Source organism: Haemaphysalis longicornis, unplaced genomic scaffold (genome assembly GCF_048455015.1).
Source record: "Haemaphysalis longicornis isolate Haplotype H1 unplaced genomic scaffold, Haemaphysalis longicornis Haplotype H1 scaffold_5, whole genome shotgun sequence".
NCBI classification, from domain to species: domain Eukaryota; kingdom Metazoa; phylum Arthropoda; class Arachnida; order Ixodida; family Ixodidae; genus Haemaphysalis; species Haemaphysalis longicornis.
The window spans coordinates 81,269,213-81,284,217 of NW_027526385.1; the positions used below are offsets into that span (position 1 = coordinate 81,269,213).

The following is a 15,005-nucleotide window of genomic DNA, read 5'->3' on the forward strand; positions in this document are numbered from 1 at the left end:
CATACCTGAAAAGTAACATACTAGTGCTGGAGTGGAGGCTCTGCTTGAGGCTAGTATCGGCTAGTGTTGGAGCCAGTAGTGTTTAGGGCTATAGTCCACCAAAGCGGAAGCAGCAGGCCACCATTTTTTATCGTGTTTGCTCGGAGTTCCGTATCAGCTTGACATTTGCGAGATTTCCTGTGTGGTGCTATATTATCGGTAGCTGCGTCCTTGCATAGCACTGCTTTTAGGAAAAAAGTTGTACTGCATGGTGGCCAGGATCTCGTTGAACCTCCCGGCAAGGTGGAAACTTGGCGTTGAGGAAAGAAGCGTCAGCAAGGGTAGAGGTTTCGAGACATGATCAGTGTAATGTCCTGCACCGTGTGACTGCAGGGACATTAAAAAAGTGCGGCACTGCAAGTACACTTGACAGCACTGAATATTGTGCGCACACTGTATGAGGGCAAGAGCTACGAAAAGGACAAATCCAGTGACATAGACGATGTTGAGTGAACCGAAGCAGGTTCACTTGTTGCTAATAAATGTCTACTTTAGTTTTGTGACTGTTGTCATCCTTGCCCTTTTAGGTTGGCTTACATTCGAGAAAATGTTTTTGTTTCCACTTTACAACCTTCTGAAATTCAGGGGTCGGCTTAGAATCTGGGCTGACTTAAATTCGAGCAAGTATTGCATAGGAGACACTTAAGAAAAGTAAAAAAAGCTACTGGACTGCAGGCTATTGTTTCTTATACTTAACATTGCACAAAATGTTCAGTCTACTCTGTCTAGCCCCAAATTTCAATTCAGTCAATTTATTGATGTGGCTGGATCAAAGCATTTGCCTGTTTCAGTACTTCTCATTGAAAAATTGCATGGTGTAACTCAAACTTCACTTTATTTGAACCTCATCTTTTGTCAGCTGTGACTTTTAACTAATTAACGAAATTGTGGTGTAACTCGATTAGATTTATTGTTGATGAAAAATGGCCAAATTTCTGACACGTGTTAAGGCAAACTGTTGAAGTTTCCACTGGCTTCTTGTCAACGCAGCATGCATGTGGCCTACCACCCGACTCGCTGATGTGTTGGCTTCAGTTTCACGACTATGTGGATTTGTCTGGCTTTGGCTTTGTCTTGCTTTGTTACCCCACGAATTACGCCGCCATCGGGGAGTAATTGGAAAACACCTTTTACAGGTCTGGAGCTGTCGTTCTTCAGCGGTGTGTACGGGTCTTGTCTTGGCTTCACAAAGCGCTTTGGCTCGGACTCTTCCAAGTTCCTCGGCATCAATGGGCTGCTCATTGGTGCGGGAGAGATTACAGGTAAGGTGTGATGACGTGAAGTGGTCTCGATGCACCAACTGCTAGCATTAGTGTCAAGTGTGCGGAAACATCAGGAACATATTAGCCTTGTTGTACTCTATGGACAGTTGCAGCAAGGCGACTGGCAAAATCCTGAAACCTTAACTGCTCATTAACTTACTGGAACTTGGAGCCTACATGTATATCCCAAGAACCGTGTCACTACCTGATGTCCACTCGAGAAATGTCTGTCAACAGTAGAAATTGTGGAAGTGTTTTCTGAATTGTAAAACAAACCTGTCAGGCCTCTAAGTTGCTTGTGCACGTGTTTGCCACAAATAGTTGAGCGGCACTGGTTCCCTTATATTTTAGCTCCAAAAATTAAAACGGGGTTTTATCCACTGACTGCTTTTTAAACTTAATGCGGGCTGGTACATCTGATTCCTAGAAGGCCACAGGGACACGAGAGTAACCGTAATAACTACAATGACCGGCAGTAAATACTCTGAACTGCTTTTAGACCATTAAAGGGGCTCTTGACAGTCCAGTCAGTAAGAGAGCATGTTGTCTTTTACATTGCTAAGTAAACGTCATATCAATTTCTCGTATGATTTGAGCAAAACACGCTTGCAGGCTAGTTTTTCGTGTGCTGTAGCTGTAGCCCATCCGTTATCCCCTTCAAGCACATCCTACGATTCATCAATCGACTTATCAAACCATGCAGTCAGGCAAAATGATCAGTGTTTTTTAAATCGCAGCTGCGTGCTACTACGTACACGGATGTTTTATCATTCAGCTGCTTGTTTGTCCTTACATTCTCCACTCTTCGTTGGTTTATAAAATTTAACATCCCTTCCTAAAAAAATTGAGAGAAGCGCAAAAGCTTTCTCGCGTCAAAACTGTGTCAAAAGTGCACACAAACGTTCGCTAAAAGTTTTTCCAAATTTCACTGAAAGTGCGTCCAGTCGATCATCAAACCTTCAAAGACCCAAAGAACGAAACCATGCGGCGATTTCTCGCGCACTAAGTAAACGCATATACGAATGATCTAAGTGTATGCTGATACGTGGTTTATGAGATAAAGGTATACTACTATTTAACTCCTTCTTCATGCTTAGTGCGTGTACTGTCTTATCTAGAACTTTTCCTGTTTTTTCGCGGTTTTCAATTAACCGTTTCGACGAAATGGAAGTCCGGTTTCACGCATGCACCGTGTGTCCAGAGATGTTATCAGAGCCTTTCGGTCGACCTACCGGTCTATGGGGAAATGCATTAGTAGTTCTTTTACAGAGCGCAATTAGTCCCACTAAGAAAGCTTTCACATTAAAAAACTTATTCTGCGTCTCTACCTAAGTTCTCTGAGTGGCGTTCTGAGGAATATATACATTCTCAGTCTTATGCAAAGGGCTATGCCCTGTTTATTTCCTTCATTTATCGCAATCACTACTTGAATATGAAGACCTGTACTTCTGTTGGATGAAATAAATGGTATGAGGCACACTGTAATGGAAGGCTGTAGAATAATTTAGTCCACCTGGTGTTCCTCACTGTGTGCTAAAGTTTTGTGCACGCATTCATTTTCCGTTTCCACCTCCGTCAGAAAGACTTTAGGGGCAAGCACACGGGAGCGGTGTGGTTTTCGATGTCAGCCTAAAGTTATTATTAATTGAAACTGACTTATCGATGGGCTGAAATTGTGGAATGATGCACAGAGCTCCTTTCCATTCCCAGCCAGTACTCTGCTGCATGGATATGTTTTATGGCCGTGTGGAGGGGCTACTTTCTTGACCGATTCCCCATTTGGGTATGTACTACGGAGGTGCAGTCCTTGAGAAAATCCTAGGCCACGCCAAACATTTCTGGGGCACAAAGCATTCAAAGCAAAAGCTGAACAAGTGTGACCGAATTATTTTATGGCAGTGAAAAAGTAAAAAGCTTTCACCAGCTTTCTGGCATAAAACATTCCTGTTTTAGGGAAGAGGTCTTTAGCTAAAGAGTGTATGTTAACCTGGGAACAACAATCTAATTTGTGGTGCGGAATTCGCTGCAGTTGCAGGGTTACTAGGACTGTAATAAAGCAGTTGATGAAGTGAAAAAAAAAAGAAAGAGGTTGATAATTACTAGACTCCCTATGCGAAATTTTTGTGCAGCATGAACTGCAGTCTTTCTGGTGACGGCACATTTCTGCTGCGTCTCAGGAAGCTATCGCCACATCAGCGAACGCACGAAGGGGGCCATGTTGCATGCTGCTTTGGCATACCACCCTCCTCCTCACACTTTTGCCACACTTTCCTCCTTGTTCTATCTCGTCTATCTTCGGTGTCCTCTTCGTTGGCTCGGTTACAATGAGGGACTATGGCGCCAACAAACCACAGAAGCGGGCACTTAAGCGCTGCGCACTAAAAAAACTGTTTTTCCAAATCGGAACCTCGCTGTGATGTGCCCTTGTTTGCTGCATGCAGGCGGCCTGCTGTTCAGCATATTGGGGAAACAAACCAACAAGGCCGGCCGGGATCCGATCGTGCTCATCGGCTACTTGACGCACGTCGTTGCCTTCTACACCATCTTTGTCAACTTGCCCGCAAATTCGCCTCTGGGACCGACCTGGGAGCCGGCCTACATTGAGAGCAAGTGCGTAGTTTCTGCTGTTGACCAGTGTCCATTGCATGTCGTTCATTGGCGCAGATTGTTGTCAGAGCTAATCCTTAGCTCAGTGTCTGCAATCTGATTCAGTCACTTGCGGCATTTCTTAACGAGTTATAGCTGATATTGGGAAGTAAACTTGGTGGCCCAGCAGCGATGGTTTATTTTGCTAGTTCAAAGTTTTTTTTTCCTTGAGATGCTTCATGAAATGTCTCTATTTTGCGATACATAGACCATAACACAATAAATTTTCATTAAAATGGACTTGAAGAGATCATAAAAATTTGTTTGTATTAGTGGAAATTTGTCGTAAGTGGATGCCTTTTGCATTGCGTGTATCAGAAAAAAGCAAAGGTGCTGTTCATCTTAACTGTGAAATTTGACATACCCAAGTTCGTCTTAACGTGAGTCTACTGCACCTTAAAACCTTGCTTTGCTTAGCCAAAGTATTTTTGCGGGACATCCAATTGCTGGCAATACCAAATTTTTGGTTCTCAGAGAGGTTTTTCTAACATTTTAGGTGGTGTTCACTCCATTTCCACTCAAAACAGTATGAATAGAATCGTAAGTGTTTCAGCAGATGTTCGGGCATTCGTAAAATCATGCCCGAGTCTGTAATGCGATGCGTGTTTCAGGCACATAAAATGCATTGAAGTCGTGCGTGACAAGGGAGCGGTGAGTGTACGGGCAATATGGTTATTGTGAACGGGGATATGGTGATACAGGGATACCGCTGCATAGGAATATGGTGATTGTGAATGGGGGTATGGTGATATGGGGATACGGGTGCATGGGAATATGGTGATTGTGAAGCGGATATGGTGATACAGGGATACGGGTACATGGGACTATGGTGATTGTGAATGGGGATACTGGGATACAGGTACATGGGAATATGGTCATTGTGTACGAGATATTATGATAAGGGGATACGGGTACATGGGACCATGATGATTGTGAACGGGGATATGGTGAAACGGGTACATGGGAATATGGTTATTGTGAATGGGGATATGATGATACGGGGATGCGAGTACATGGGATTATGGTGATTGTGAACAGGGATATGGTGATATGGGGATACGGCTGCATAGGACTATGGTATTGTGAATGGGGATACGGGTGCATGGGAATAGGTGATTGTGAATGGGCATATGGTGATACGGGGATATGGGTGCATGGGAATATGGTGATTGTGGATGGGGATATTGTGATATGGGATACGGGTGCATGGGGATATAGTATGGGGGTATGGTTAGTCTCAAAGAAGGCTGCTCCTTGGTTTTTTCCCATCCCCAACGTAATGGTTGCGTACACCTATAGCTGACATGTACAATTGAAAGTACGTATGCAATTGAAAGTACGTGAAAGACAGTGCTTCATTTGATCGCGTCTGCTGTCAGTGGTTAACTTCCATTTCAGTCAAATGGTTTTCTGACAAGTCAGTTTTGATGCGAATTGCAAATTATGTAGTGTCAAGTGGTAAAAATGCATCACTGCCCTAAAATTGCTTCCAGTCTGACGCACCGTGTTTTGCTTCAGTAATTTGCACTCGAGGAAAACTCTTTCAACTAGAGTGACACCTAATGCCATGTGGCACTGGAACACACAACACTGCACCAGTTGCTGCCTGCTCTAACTCTGCGAATGTGATTTTTTTTTTGTTCCAGTCTCTACCTGGCCTTTGTAGGAAGCTTCCTGCTTGGATTTGGAGACAGTTGCTACAACACTCAGGTACATATTACCAGAAGGGTTACTCCTTCATCCTTACAGCTGGCGTGTGTGCTTTGTCATCCTCTGAGGCCTAGTAGGCCCAAGTTAAAGGTCTAACTACATTCCTTGCTATCTGTATCCTGATGCTGGTCATTTTTTATGCATTGCACTGTTAATGCACTTGCTGAATGTTGCTCCTTCGGCAGACTATCCATTTACAGTTTACAAAAAAATGCATAGATTTGTTTAGAGCTTGTCGAAAAATGGTAGATGCTGTTGTGAGGGCAGAGAGTACGGTGCCCACTTTCGTGATCTTGGAATCTATTAATCAGGCACCATGAAAAAATTATTTGACTTGCAAGGTTCCTGACATTTTACGTGCACTATCAAATCAGACTAAATGTTCCGGTTGTACCATATTTTGTGGGGCTTGTTGTTGAGAATACTTAGTTATTGTTTTTTTTTCTGTGTATCTCCTCTACTAGGAAGTTCAGTGATAACTAAATAATCAAGGAACGACGTACAACACACCACAAGTTTGTCTTTTGTTTTAGCTAATGTGGTCGAATTGTAGCTTTCCAGTCTACCGTTCTGGGTTTACTTTGTCATGCTTAATGGTGTCGTGTAATTTTTCCCTGCAGATCTATTCTCTTCTCGGATTCGTCTACTCTGACGACAGCGCACCAGCATTCGCCATCTTTAAGTTTGTTCAGGTAAGCTCTGCTCCGAGCTTTGATCTCCTTTCAGTGTGTGTGAGCATAAGCATGAGAAAATGTGAGCATGAGTAGCAGTAAGAGGCATGGAGGAAGAAATATTTGGAGATATGTACTCAGAGAGATAGATTTTCTTGACTGCGTTAAAATGCCACCTTTACATTGCTGTTTTAAGTGCAGTGATGTAGGAATTAATCCACAATAAGCTTTCTGTAAATAAATGGCATCTTACGTTACTGTGTTCCTCCATCCTTCCTTATTTTTATTTCGGCGCTAGTAATGTGGTGACACATGGCACAGCATGTTATTATCACTTGTTTGTTCACCTTGAAACTTGCGTAAGTCTGCTATTAGTTAGTGTTCAACAAGACGCTATAGGAAGCAGCACATCCATCCCAACATTTCCCATAAATTCCACCCACAAACAGAGTCTGTGGTGTAGGGATGCTGCATTTATAAATTCATTTGTAAATTAATTTCTTTTATCTGTGTCATTTGTTCTGCCCTTATTGTTTTCTTTTGTTACTCGTCGGTGCAATTTTTCAATGCTGCATTTATTCTGCTAGCACGTGTAAGGTGCAGTGCTTTATTACTCCTTAGTTTCTTTTTTTGGGGCAGTGGGGGCGTGAGATATTTGCTCAAATTGACGCTGCTTAGTTTCCCTACCAGTGCAATTTTTTGCTTGTAGAAACAATGTATGAAAGACGTCATAACTCAGCTTGGCGTATTGCATAGACTTGAGCTGCATGTCTCTCGGTGTCATTGCAGATACAGTGCACCCGTCTTTTTGCAAAGCGTAGTGCACGTAAGGTCACTGGCGTACGGGTCCAGTTTTGCATCACACGGGGATAATTTTGGAACATATCATTTACGCACATTATTAAATGCATTTTTGAGCGCCAAAGCACAGGTGACAAGAGCAATAAGCCATTAGGGAGGGGAGAGGGGAGATAGAAATCAAAGAAGAAAGATTATTATGCAAAAAATTTAGTTTAGGATTCGAATATTTCAAACTTATGGTATCATACTTAGGTTGTATCATCAGGCAATGTATTTACACACATTTTTACTTTAAAAAAATTAGCCCTGCTTCATTAATGTCGCGAACACAGATGTTGACAGAGAAGCTGCCTGGCGTTCCCTAATTGTAAGGCTAAGCTGCATAGAGCTTCTCAAAGCCAGCAGATCGATTCCTGTTTCCACCAATTCGTTTTCTAGATCTAGAACAAAAGGGAAGGCCATTAATAACTTGACAGAGGAACTAAGCAAAAAAATTTAGAGGTCGTGAATCGACTTGGGCAGTGCAGGGTAGGGGTGGTGGAGGTCGATCAGAGACCATTTCGAACGAGCAGCGCTATGGTCATTACGAACCAACTAGCCCAACTTGGCATCCTTCTAGTCGATCATAGAGACCTTCATCTGAACAGGCTGTTGATGGCGGTGATGGTGGTGATGAAGCGACCCACGTGTGCAGCACGTTTTTGTGACAACACGTAACAACAGAAGCAGCTTCTGGTAACGCGTCTGTCCATGTGCGTGTGTGTGTGACAGGCGGTGGCGGCTGCGGTGGCCTTCTTCTACTCCAACTACCTGCTGCTGCCGTACCAGCTGCTCATCCTGGTCGTGTTTGCCACCCTGGGAACAGTGAGCTTCTGGATCGTTGAGTGGCAGACCTTCATCGAGTGCCAGCAGCAACGGAGCCAGAACACCTCCAGCGCCAGCACTGCCGAAGGACCCTGTATGTATCTACTCTTGCCCCACCCCCTCCCCACTTCATGCTCCCTCTCCCGTTCTCCCCACTGTGGCTGGGTCTGTCTCAGTTTTTATTTTTATTTTGCAAGTACTCGTGTCCACGTCTTTGTTCTGTACCTTGTTACCTGTAACTGGTGGCTGGCATGTATGCGAAGATTATAGACAAGGTTTTTTGCTGTTAAAAACGAGGGAAAAGAAATGTGAGAATGTTTGCGTCGCAATTCCAGTTCTGCTTGCGAGCATAACATGCACAGTAGTGAATCTGAACAGGTGCTGGGAAACCGCATTTTAAACTAGCATTGTGAACGAATAAGTTCCATGATGAAATTTGTGTGCGATCACCCAGCTCTTGCACTGGAGTGGTTGAAACTGTTGTTCTGAAAGTGCGGGTTGGTTGAGAACAGGTTTCTGTCCTGCAGACTAGCCAAAACTGGCTAGAAAAAAAGGAAATAATAATAAAGGAGTTGGCAGAAGAATTTAAAGGTACGATCTCTGCAGCGGAAGAGTGCACGATAGTCACTGAAGCTTCACTGTAAAGTTCAGTTCAAGGATTTAGCAAATAAAATTCTGTATGAACACGTTTCAAGTTTGAAAATTGCACCCATAGCAGTAATCGAATCTGCATTTCAGCAGTACGGAAGCAAAGCTGCGTTTGTGTTGAGTAGCCTGCAGCGTGCACAGGAATTTAGTTGGGTGACCGGATGTGTGTGAAGTGATTTACTTATCTTGTCTGCATCCGGTTCCAACGTGAGTTCCAGCAGATGTTTGAAGAAAAAGTAATCACATACGAATTAGCTACAAGATAACACTTTACACGAATCATCTGATTATTGATGGCTGTATAGTATTGAGTGAGAATAAGAGCTGTTAGGCTGATTTGAATTTTCATTTGACTCTTTCCTTACCAAGCTGACAGTGACTCAGATGAGACGCGCTTGTTAATGGTGAGTTGGTGTGTCCTTGCTTGAAAGGGGAATGCCTAGCCCCGGGCTTCAATCTACATGCATGGGCATGGCACTGCAAAACCGCACTTCCCATCCGGGGGGAAAAAAAAAAAAACAATTTGACTGAAAACACAAATGGTTCAATTGGAACCAACCGGAATGCAAATGGTTCCAACTGGTCCAATTGTATTTTTGGCAGGTTCAAATGGGCCTCCAATCGTTAATTTCCGGCTGGGTTTGGCCTACATCACCGATTTGAGAGTAAATTCTTGCACCTCAGAGCTGGAAATATATTATATGGCTGATGAATTGGCCATTTTAGTTAGTTAGGTTGCAAAGCTGTGAATTAAATTAATTCATTAAATTTAAAAAGAGAAAGAAAGCAGAAATAATTAGCTTTAGGAATGCAGTACCTGAGCACTAAGGGTAGTGATGAAATTTCTGCAAACGTAGTTTTTTTTTTTAATCTGTTAGTACCATAGCGTTTTTAGGTCATTTTTATGTTAAGTTTTTGCATGATTTGAACTTGCCTTTTGAAACTCAAGCAAGTATGTGATCAGTCAAGTTAAGTATTTACTTTAATAATTGCATTAGCTACAATTTAAGTTTGTAATTTGCATTATCAATGAAAGGCTTGCTTTAAGCTTGTGTAACGCCAACTGCCTCAGATGCTTCAGTTCGTGGCATTTGCATGGTTTGGGTTGGTGTTTCTTTGTTGTGGGGGGGGCCGGAAAAAAAGCTTGCATTTTGAATTGAACCTCTGCACTTGCAAGTATGTTTGCATGAGAGAGCTGGAGATAAGGCTCGGGTTTGCATTCTGAATGTATAATAAAAAATTGGGTGCTTATATACCTGCCAACTGAACGCATACTCCCAATTGTCCATCTAGGCAGTCATTCTGGATTTTGGGTGGCTTTTCTGCAAATAAGGTTTACAGACTCTCATGTCTACAAAACTATCATTATTTTGTAAAGGCTATCGCTTCATTATAGCATTTATCTTTTTTTTTTTTTTTAAGCGAAGCTTTCTAAGTCTCACTTGTGGCGTTGTCGGAAAAAACGCGCTGCAGAAAGTCAGCTTTACTGCCAATTTTACACGATGGGTTTCCACAGAGGGCACATCAGTCACAGACAGCATAAACAAGGGGACGTCTTTACAGGCATAACAGCTTCCATTGTCGTAGACAAATGAAGTTTATCGTCAAACAGTTGAATGGTGGTGATGATGATGACAGCATTCTCAAACAGCAATTAGAAGCCCAAATCAACGACAACACTGAGCTAATTAAATCAGCACGTTCATATTCAGATGACGTAATCACAAACGAATAGGTAGCAAATCATAACATCACATTCGGTTAGCTCAGCATTGTTGTTGATTTGAGCTTTGGCTGAGTGGATTGTGGGGACTTTGTATTCGTATCGGAGAAAGCTTCACATTTCAGCCACCTTTCTTTCAAAAAGGGGTGTTAGATTTTTGTCGGACTTGGGAGCAAGGACTTAGTACAGGGATGGAAAAAGTCGGCTCGCTGTAGAAAAGGGGTACGGAGTATTGCACACATTCTTCTGACTTCTCCTCGCAGAATGTGTCTTCCTGTTGTACTCTTTATGTGGCGTCAAGGTGATGCGGAGACAGACAAACCTAGGCACGATGTGCATAGTACATCAGGCATACAAGTGAAACCTCTTTACAGAGTGCACGTGAAAGGGATTTTTCGTTCATGACATTTTATACGCACAGCATTGAGAGAGTCTCACAAGATAGAAAGAGTGAAAAAGATTTTATCAAGTACCATGAACAAGTACCGTGAAAAAAGTACAAGTACAAAGACAAGTACCATGAACTTAGCCTCCCAGTGAATTGGAGGTTGAGGATGGTTAGAAAGTAACCAAAGAACCTGTAAAGTGCCACGTTTGGTGAAGGTGTGCATGTCGTTAGCAGAAAAAAGGGCAAAAAGACACGAAAATAGTTAAAATTACACATAAAACAGATGTTACATTTTTACTGATTAACTGTGCAATATGTGTGTATGGACTCTAGCTTCGTTTCAGACTTGGTTTAGATCTCTGTTCAAGCATCAACGACTTCTTTTTGCCAGGTAATAAAACATCGGCACATGGTCAGAAATTGAGAAGTAGCAGCTTGTGTATATATACCGCATAAATTTTTATATATATGTATCCTTAAGGTCTTGCAGGTTATTTTTCGAATTCGAGGTATTTATAAAGTTCGACGAATCTGTGGCAGTTGAACCATGATTTAATTAAGTTTTTGGGGCCCGAAAATTATTTCCTCAAATCAAAAATTTTGTAAAATTGAAAAGCTATAATCCTATGGGCAACAGTCGGTGGAATCCAAATTTATTTGTCAATTAGAAAACTTCATAAAATTTCTCTTTTTAAAGTTAGGGGTCTATTCTCTATAGATGTACTGGGTCAATAAAACATGAATACAGTTCCTGGTTATAGTGGTATTTTGGCTTCATGAATTATTTATATACAAAGCATGCCTTTTATTAGACTGGTAATTCGGTTTTCTGTACTACTATTTCCTATGTTTATAAAACATCACTTGTGATTTCTTTCTATTTATCTTTAACCCTACAACTGAGCTTTAAGAGTACAGTTTCCGTACCATTCTTTGCAGATCTTCTCCTGGTTCACTGAACAAGATATGATGTCATTCACTAATCTGAAGTGGCTCAAATATTCTTCATTTACTCACTTTTCCCGGTCAAGCTTCCTAAATAATGCACGCTTTAGCCAGAATTTAAGTAATATAAGTGAGATGGTGTCGCCCTAGATGTCCTTCCTAATAGAAAACTTCTCACTCGTCTTCTGAAGGTTCATATGCTGCCCTTGCCTCCCTTATATACATGTCCACCCAGAGCCCTATGCAAGTCTCCACTACTCTACGGTATCTGAATGCTTGTGTTACTGTGGCATAACCTACTGAACCGAACTTATAATAACCTATAAGTGCCATGCTGATGAGTCTATTAGGCTCTACATTAGCTGTGTGATGGCGTGAATGTTATCAGTCGTTGAATATTTGGGTAGCCTTTCCCAAATCCAGCCTGTTCTCTTGGTCGCTTGGCTTATGTGGTAGTCTTATGTTGGCCGTCTTATGTGGTTGGCTTATGTTGGTTGGCTTATGTGGTCATCTATCACTTTGTTAAGCAACTTGTGTACAGCAGAGAGTAAGCTCATGGGTTTATAATTCTTAAGCTCTTCTTCTGAATAAGTCCTTTGTTAGCATTTTTCCAAGCTGGGGGCACCTTTAAATCCTGAGGCATTCTAAGAATAATTTTGCTAGCTTTCCTTGTACACCGCCACCGCGCTCTATCCTTCAGCAGATCTGCTTTAATTCTGTCATCTCCTGTGGATTCCCCTCTCTCCATCCCCTTGAGGTCCTTTTCCACCTCGTCTTTTCTTACTGTCGGCGTCTCACGAAGCTAGCCAGCCCATTTAGTATTGCTTCTCAGCCAAACGCTACTGCCATAAAAATCCGCATAAATTCTTTCTGAAACTTTTATGATTTCATCCATGTTGTCTGTTGTTACATTGCCAGTTTCATATCTGAATATACACATCTAGCTAGAAATATTTCTAGCTAGAAATTTAGTTTTTAGCTCATTTCTAGCTGGATTGAGATTTTGTTCCGGCTGGCAGCTATTACTTCCAGCTGGCATTCGTCAGTCCAGCTGAAAGAGAAAAAAAAGCCTGCAAGCTGGAAATAATTTCCTCTAACTAGACTAAGAATTTTTCTAATTATAAGCTGTCAATTCCAGCTAGAATCCACGAATCTAGTCAGAAATGAAGCTAGAAATTATGATTTCTTCATAGAAATGCTCTTTCCATTTTCACGGGGGTTCGTTGCCTTCAAACTTCGACCCTTGTAAATGTTGCTCCAATCTCTGCCTTTTTAGCCAGCCTCGTCAAACAGGTTTCAACACCATTCCCAGGATTCACAAACTGCAATGCCGTAACAAAACGCAGAAACCATTTACCAAATGTCCCCATATCAATACCTAACACTTGCTTTTTTTTTTTCACTGCGAATGTGCCATGCGTACATGGTGTAAAAACATTTTTCTCACAAATATTTTTTAATCTCTTTCTTTATTTTAAATCTAGCACTGATTTCAAGAAGTCTAGCTGAAATATAGTAAGTATATGTATGCAAGTTCGCTATGCTGGACTGCTTGTTGGCATGCACCTTTCGCGTGCACGTTTTGTCTTGCTGATTTGCTTAAAGCCTAGCTGTCTGCCTGTTTTGGTGTTTGTTTTTGTTGCATTCACTGTTTTAGCGTGTACAGCCGTTGTTTAAAAAGTGAATGCATAGTGCACGCCATGTGTAGAGTAAAGTGCACAATTGTGCGTCAACCATGGGTGTGCTTCTACTGTTAACTTGTGAATCATAAGTTTGGGGCAAAAAAATGCACAAAAGGGCGTTTCAAGGGCGTTGCAGCTGCCATGTTTTATGACCCCCCTTGTTCCTGGCACAACTTCCCGTTTTGAAATTTGTAGCGTCACAAATCGTGAATGGTCCAGCTTGATGAACAGTAAGGCAGCTACATGTAAATGTAAGCAGAAAGTATGCACAAACACCTGGTGGGCATGTTTTTTAAAAAGACAATCTTCAGCTCTTAAACATTAAGTTTTCGTAAATGGCAGGCTCTCTGATCACTGCGACTGAATTTATTGCGACTGAATTTATGCCAGTTGCAATTTCAGTCAGGGGTTTTACATTGTCGTACAATTCGTCTGGGGAATTATGCGGGTGAATGGGAAAGCTATCACCCTTGGTTACTACCAGTGTGTATGCGAAAACCAGTGGCAAGAGTCTGATACTGCAGCACAACTGGCTACAGGAGCTGTTTGGTCGTTGGCATCCATGGGAAATCGCATAAGTGCTGCCCATTCTGTCCCCTAGGTGGCAGCACCTCCTTTGCTTGTGTGACCGTGTAGGCGGTCCTCTGAAGTGCCCGTTTGCAGTATGAAAGAATGAAAAGGAAAGAAAGCAGAGAGATGCGGTCTTTATTTCTAAACAAGCAAAACATTACTTGTCATCGAACAAAAGCCGAAGCAGCTTTGAAAGGTGTAATCTTACGGTTAAAGCCAAATTTAATTCAGCCCTTAGGGTCTCATTTACCCACCGACTGCAAAACATTGTGAATACATTACTCTGCAACTCAGATTCTGTATGCGCTTTTGAGATTAAATAATAGTTTCGAAATGTGTAAGCACATTTCTGGACGACTTTGATTCTATGTGTGTGTTTCGATATTGAATATTTTTCTACTGCATATATAAATTATTAGCTTAGGGTGTACCAAATTGACCCCATTTCTGGCTTGCCCCTAACCTTACTCTGTTTTTGCAGGTGTAGAAAAGCTGTGAAGACGTCGATCGGGATTCCGCCTTGCCTTCAGATGCGAGAGCCGTGCACATTTCCGAGGAGTGACAAACAGCGACATTTCGTTCACACTTGTTGACCAATAGTGCTTGCATCACAACACGTGCCCTTCATCTTTACGTCGATGAAGAATCGTGATGACGTTAATTTCCGTGCATGGGCGTAATTTTTCCGCTGGTCATATGCAATGTACGGGTAGACTATGGGTGGTCTGGTGCCATGAACTTTTGTTCCTTTTGTGTGTTCCATAGCGGCGGAAAAATGAGCTTACTAATAACTTTTTCATTGTGAAATAGGCGAAGATTGTTTGGACCACTTTTTATTGTTATATATTCTTGTTAAACAAGAGATGCATACAATCATTTATGTAGTGTCGTGTCTTGTAGCACTATTTCAAAGCCTAGTACAAAGCAAAAGTGGCGAAACAAAATGCTTGTTTTAAGGTATATGGGGATATGTGTGTATTTTTGTAAATAATGTATGTTTCCCGGTATTTTTGTACGTGTAAATTACAAACGACAAATAAAAGGTACCTTTGGCTA

At 41.9% G+C, this 15,005-nt stretch overlaps 1 protein-coding gene across 7 annotated transcripts in view; it reads left to right on the plus strand.

The window, feature by feature from the left end:
- The window catches only part of LOC144138507 (UNC93-like protein MFSD11), a 46,917-nt gene extending 31,912 nt beyond the window's left edge, over nt 1–15,005 (plus strand). For 2 of the 7 annotated variants that reach the window (XM_077670822.1, XM_077670829.1), the window contains 9 exons: nt 1,176–1,301; nt 3,743–3,911; nt 5,594–5,657; nt 6,278–6,349; nt 7,901–8,087; nt 9,011–9,045; nt 11,086–11,143; nt 13,182–13,212; nt 14,431–15,005. In XM_077670822.1, coding sequence (XP_077526948.1) covers nt 1,176–1,301; nt 3,743–3,911; nt 5,594–5,657; nt 6,278–6,349; nt 7,901–8,087; nt 9,011–9,045; nt 11,086–11,143; nt 13,182–13,212; nt 14,431 — 743 coding nt within the window. In that variant the 3' untranslated portion in view covers nt 14,432–15,005. The remainder of the gene's footprint in view (nt 1–1,175; nt 1,302–3,742; nt 3,912–5,593; nt 5,658–6,277; nt 6,350–7,900; nt 8,088–9,010; nt 9,046–11,085; nt 11,144–13,181; nt 13,213–14,430) is intronic. The other 5 variants (XM_077670823.1, XM_077670825.1, XM_077670824.1 and 2 more) reach the window with 5 other exon arrangements.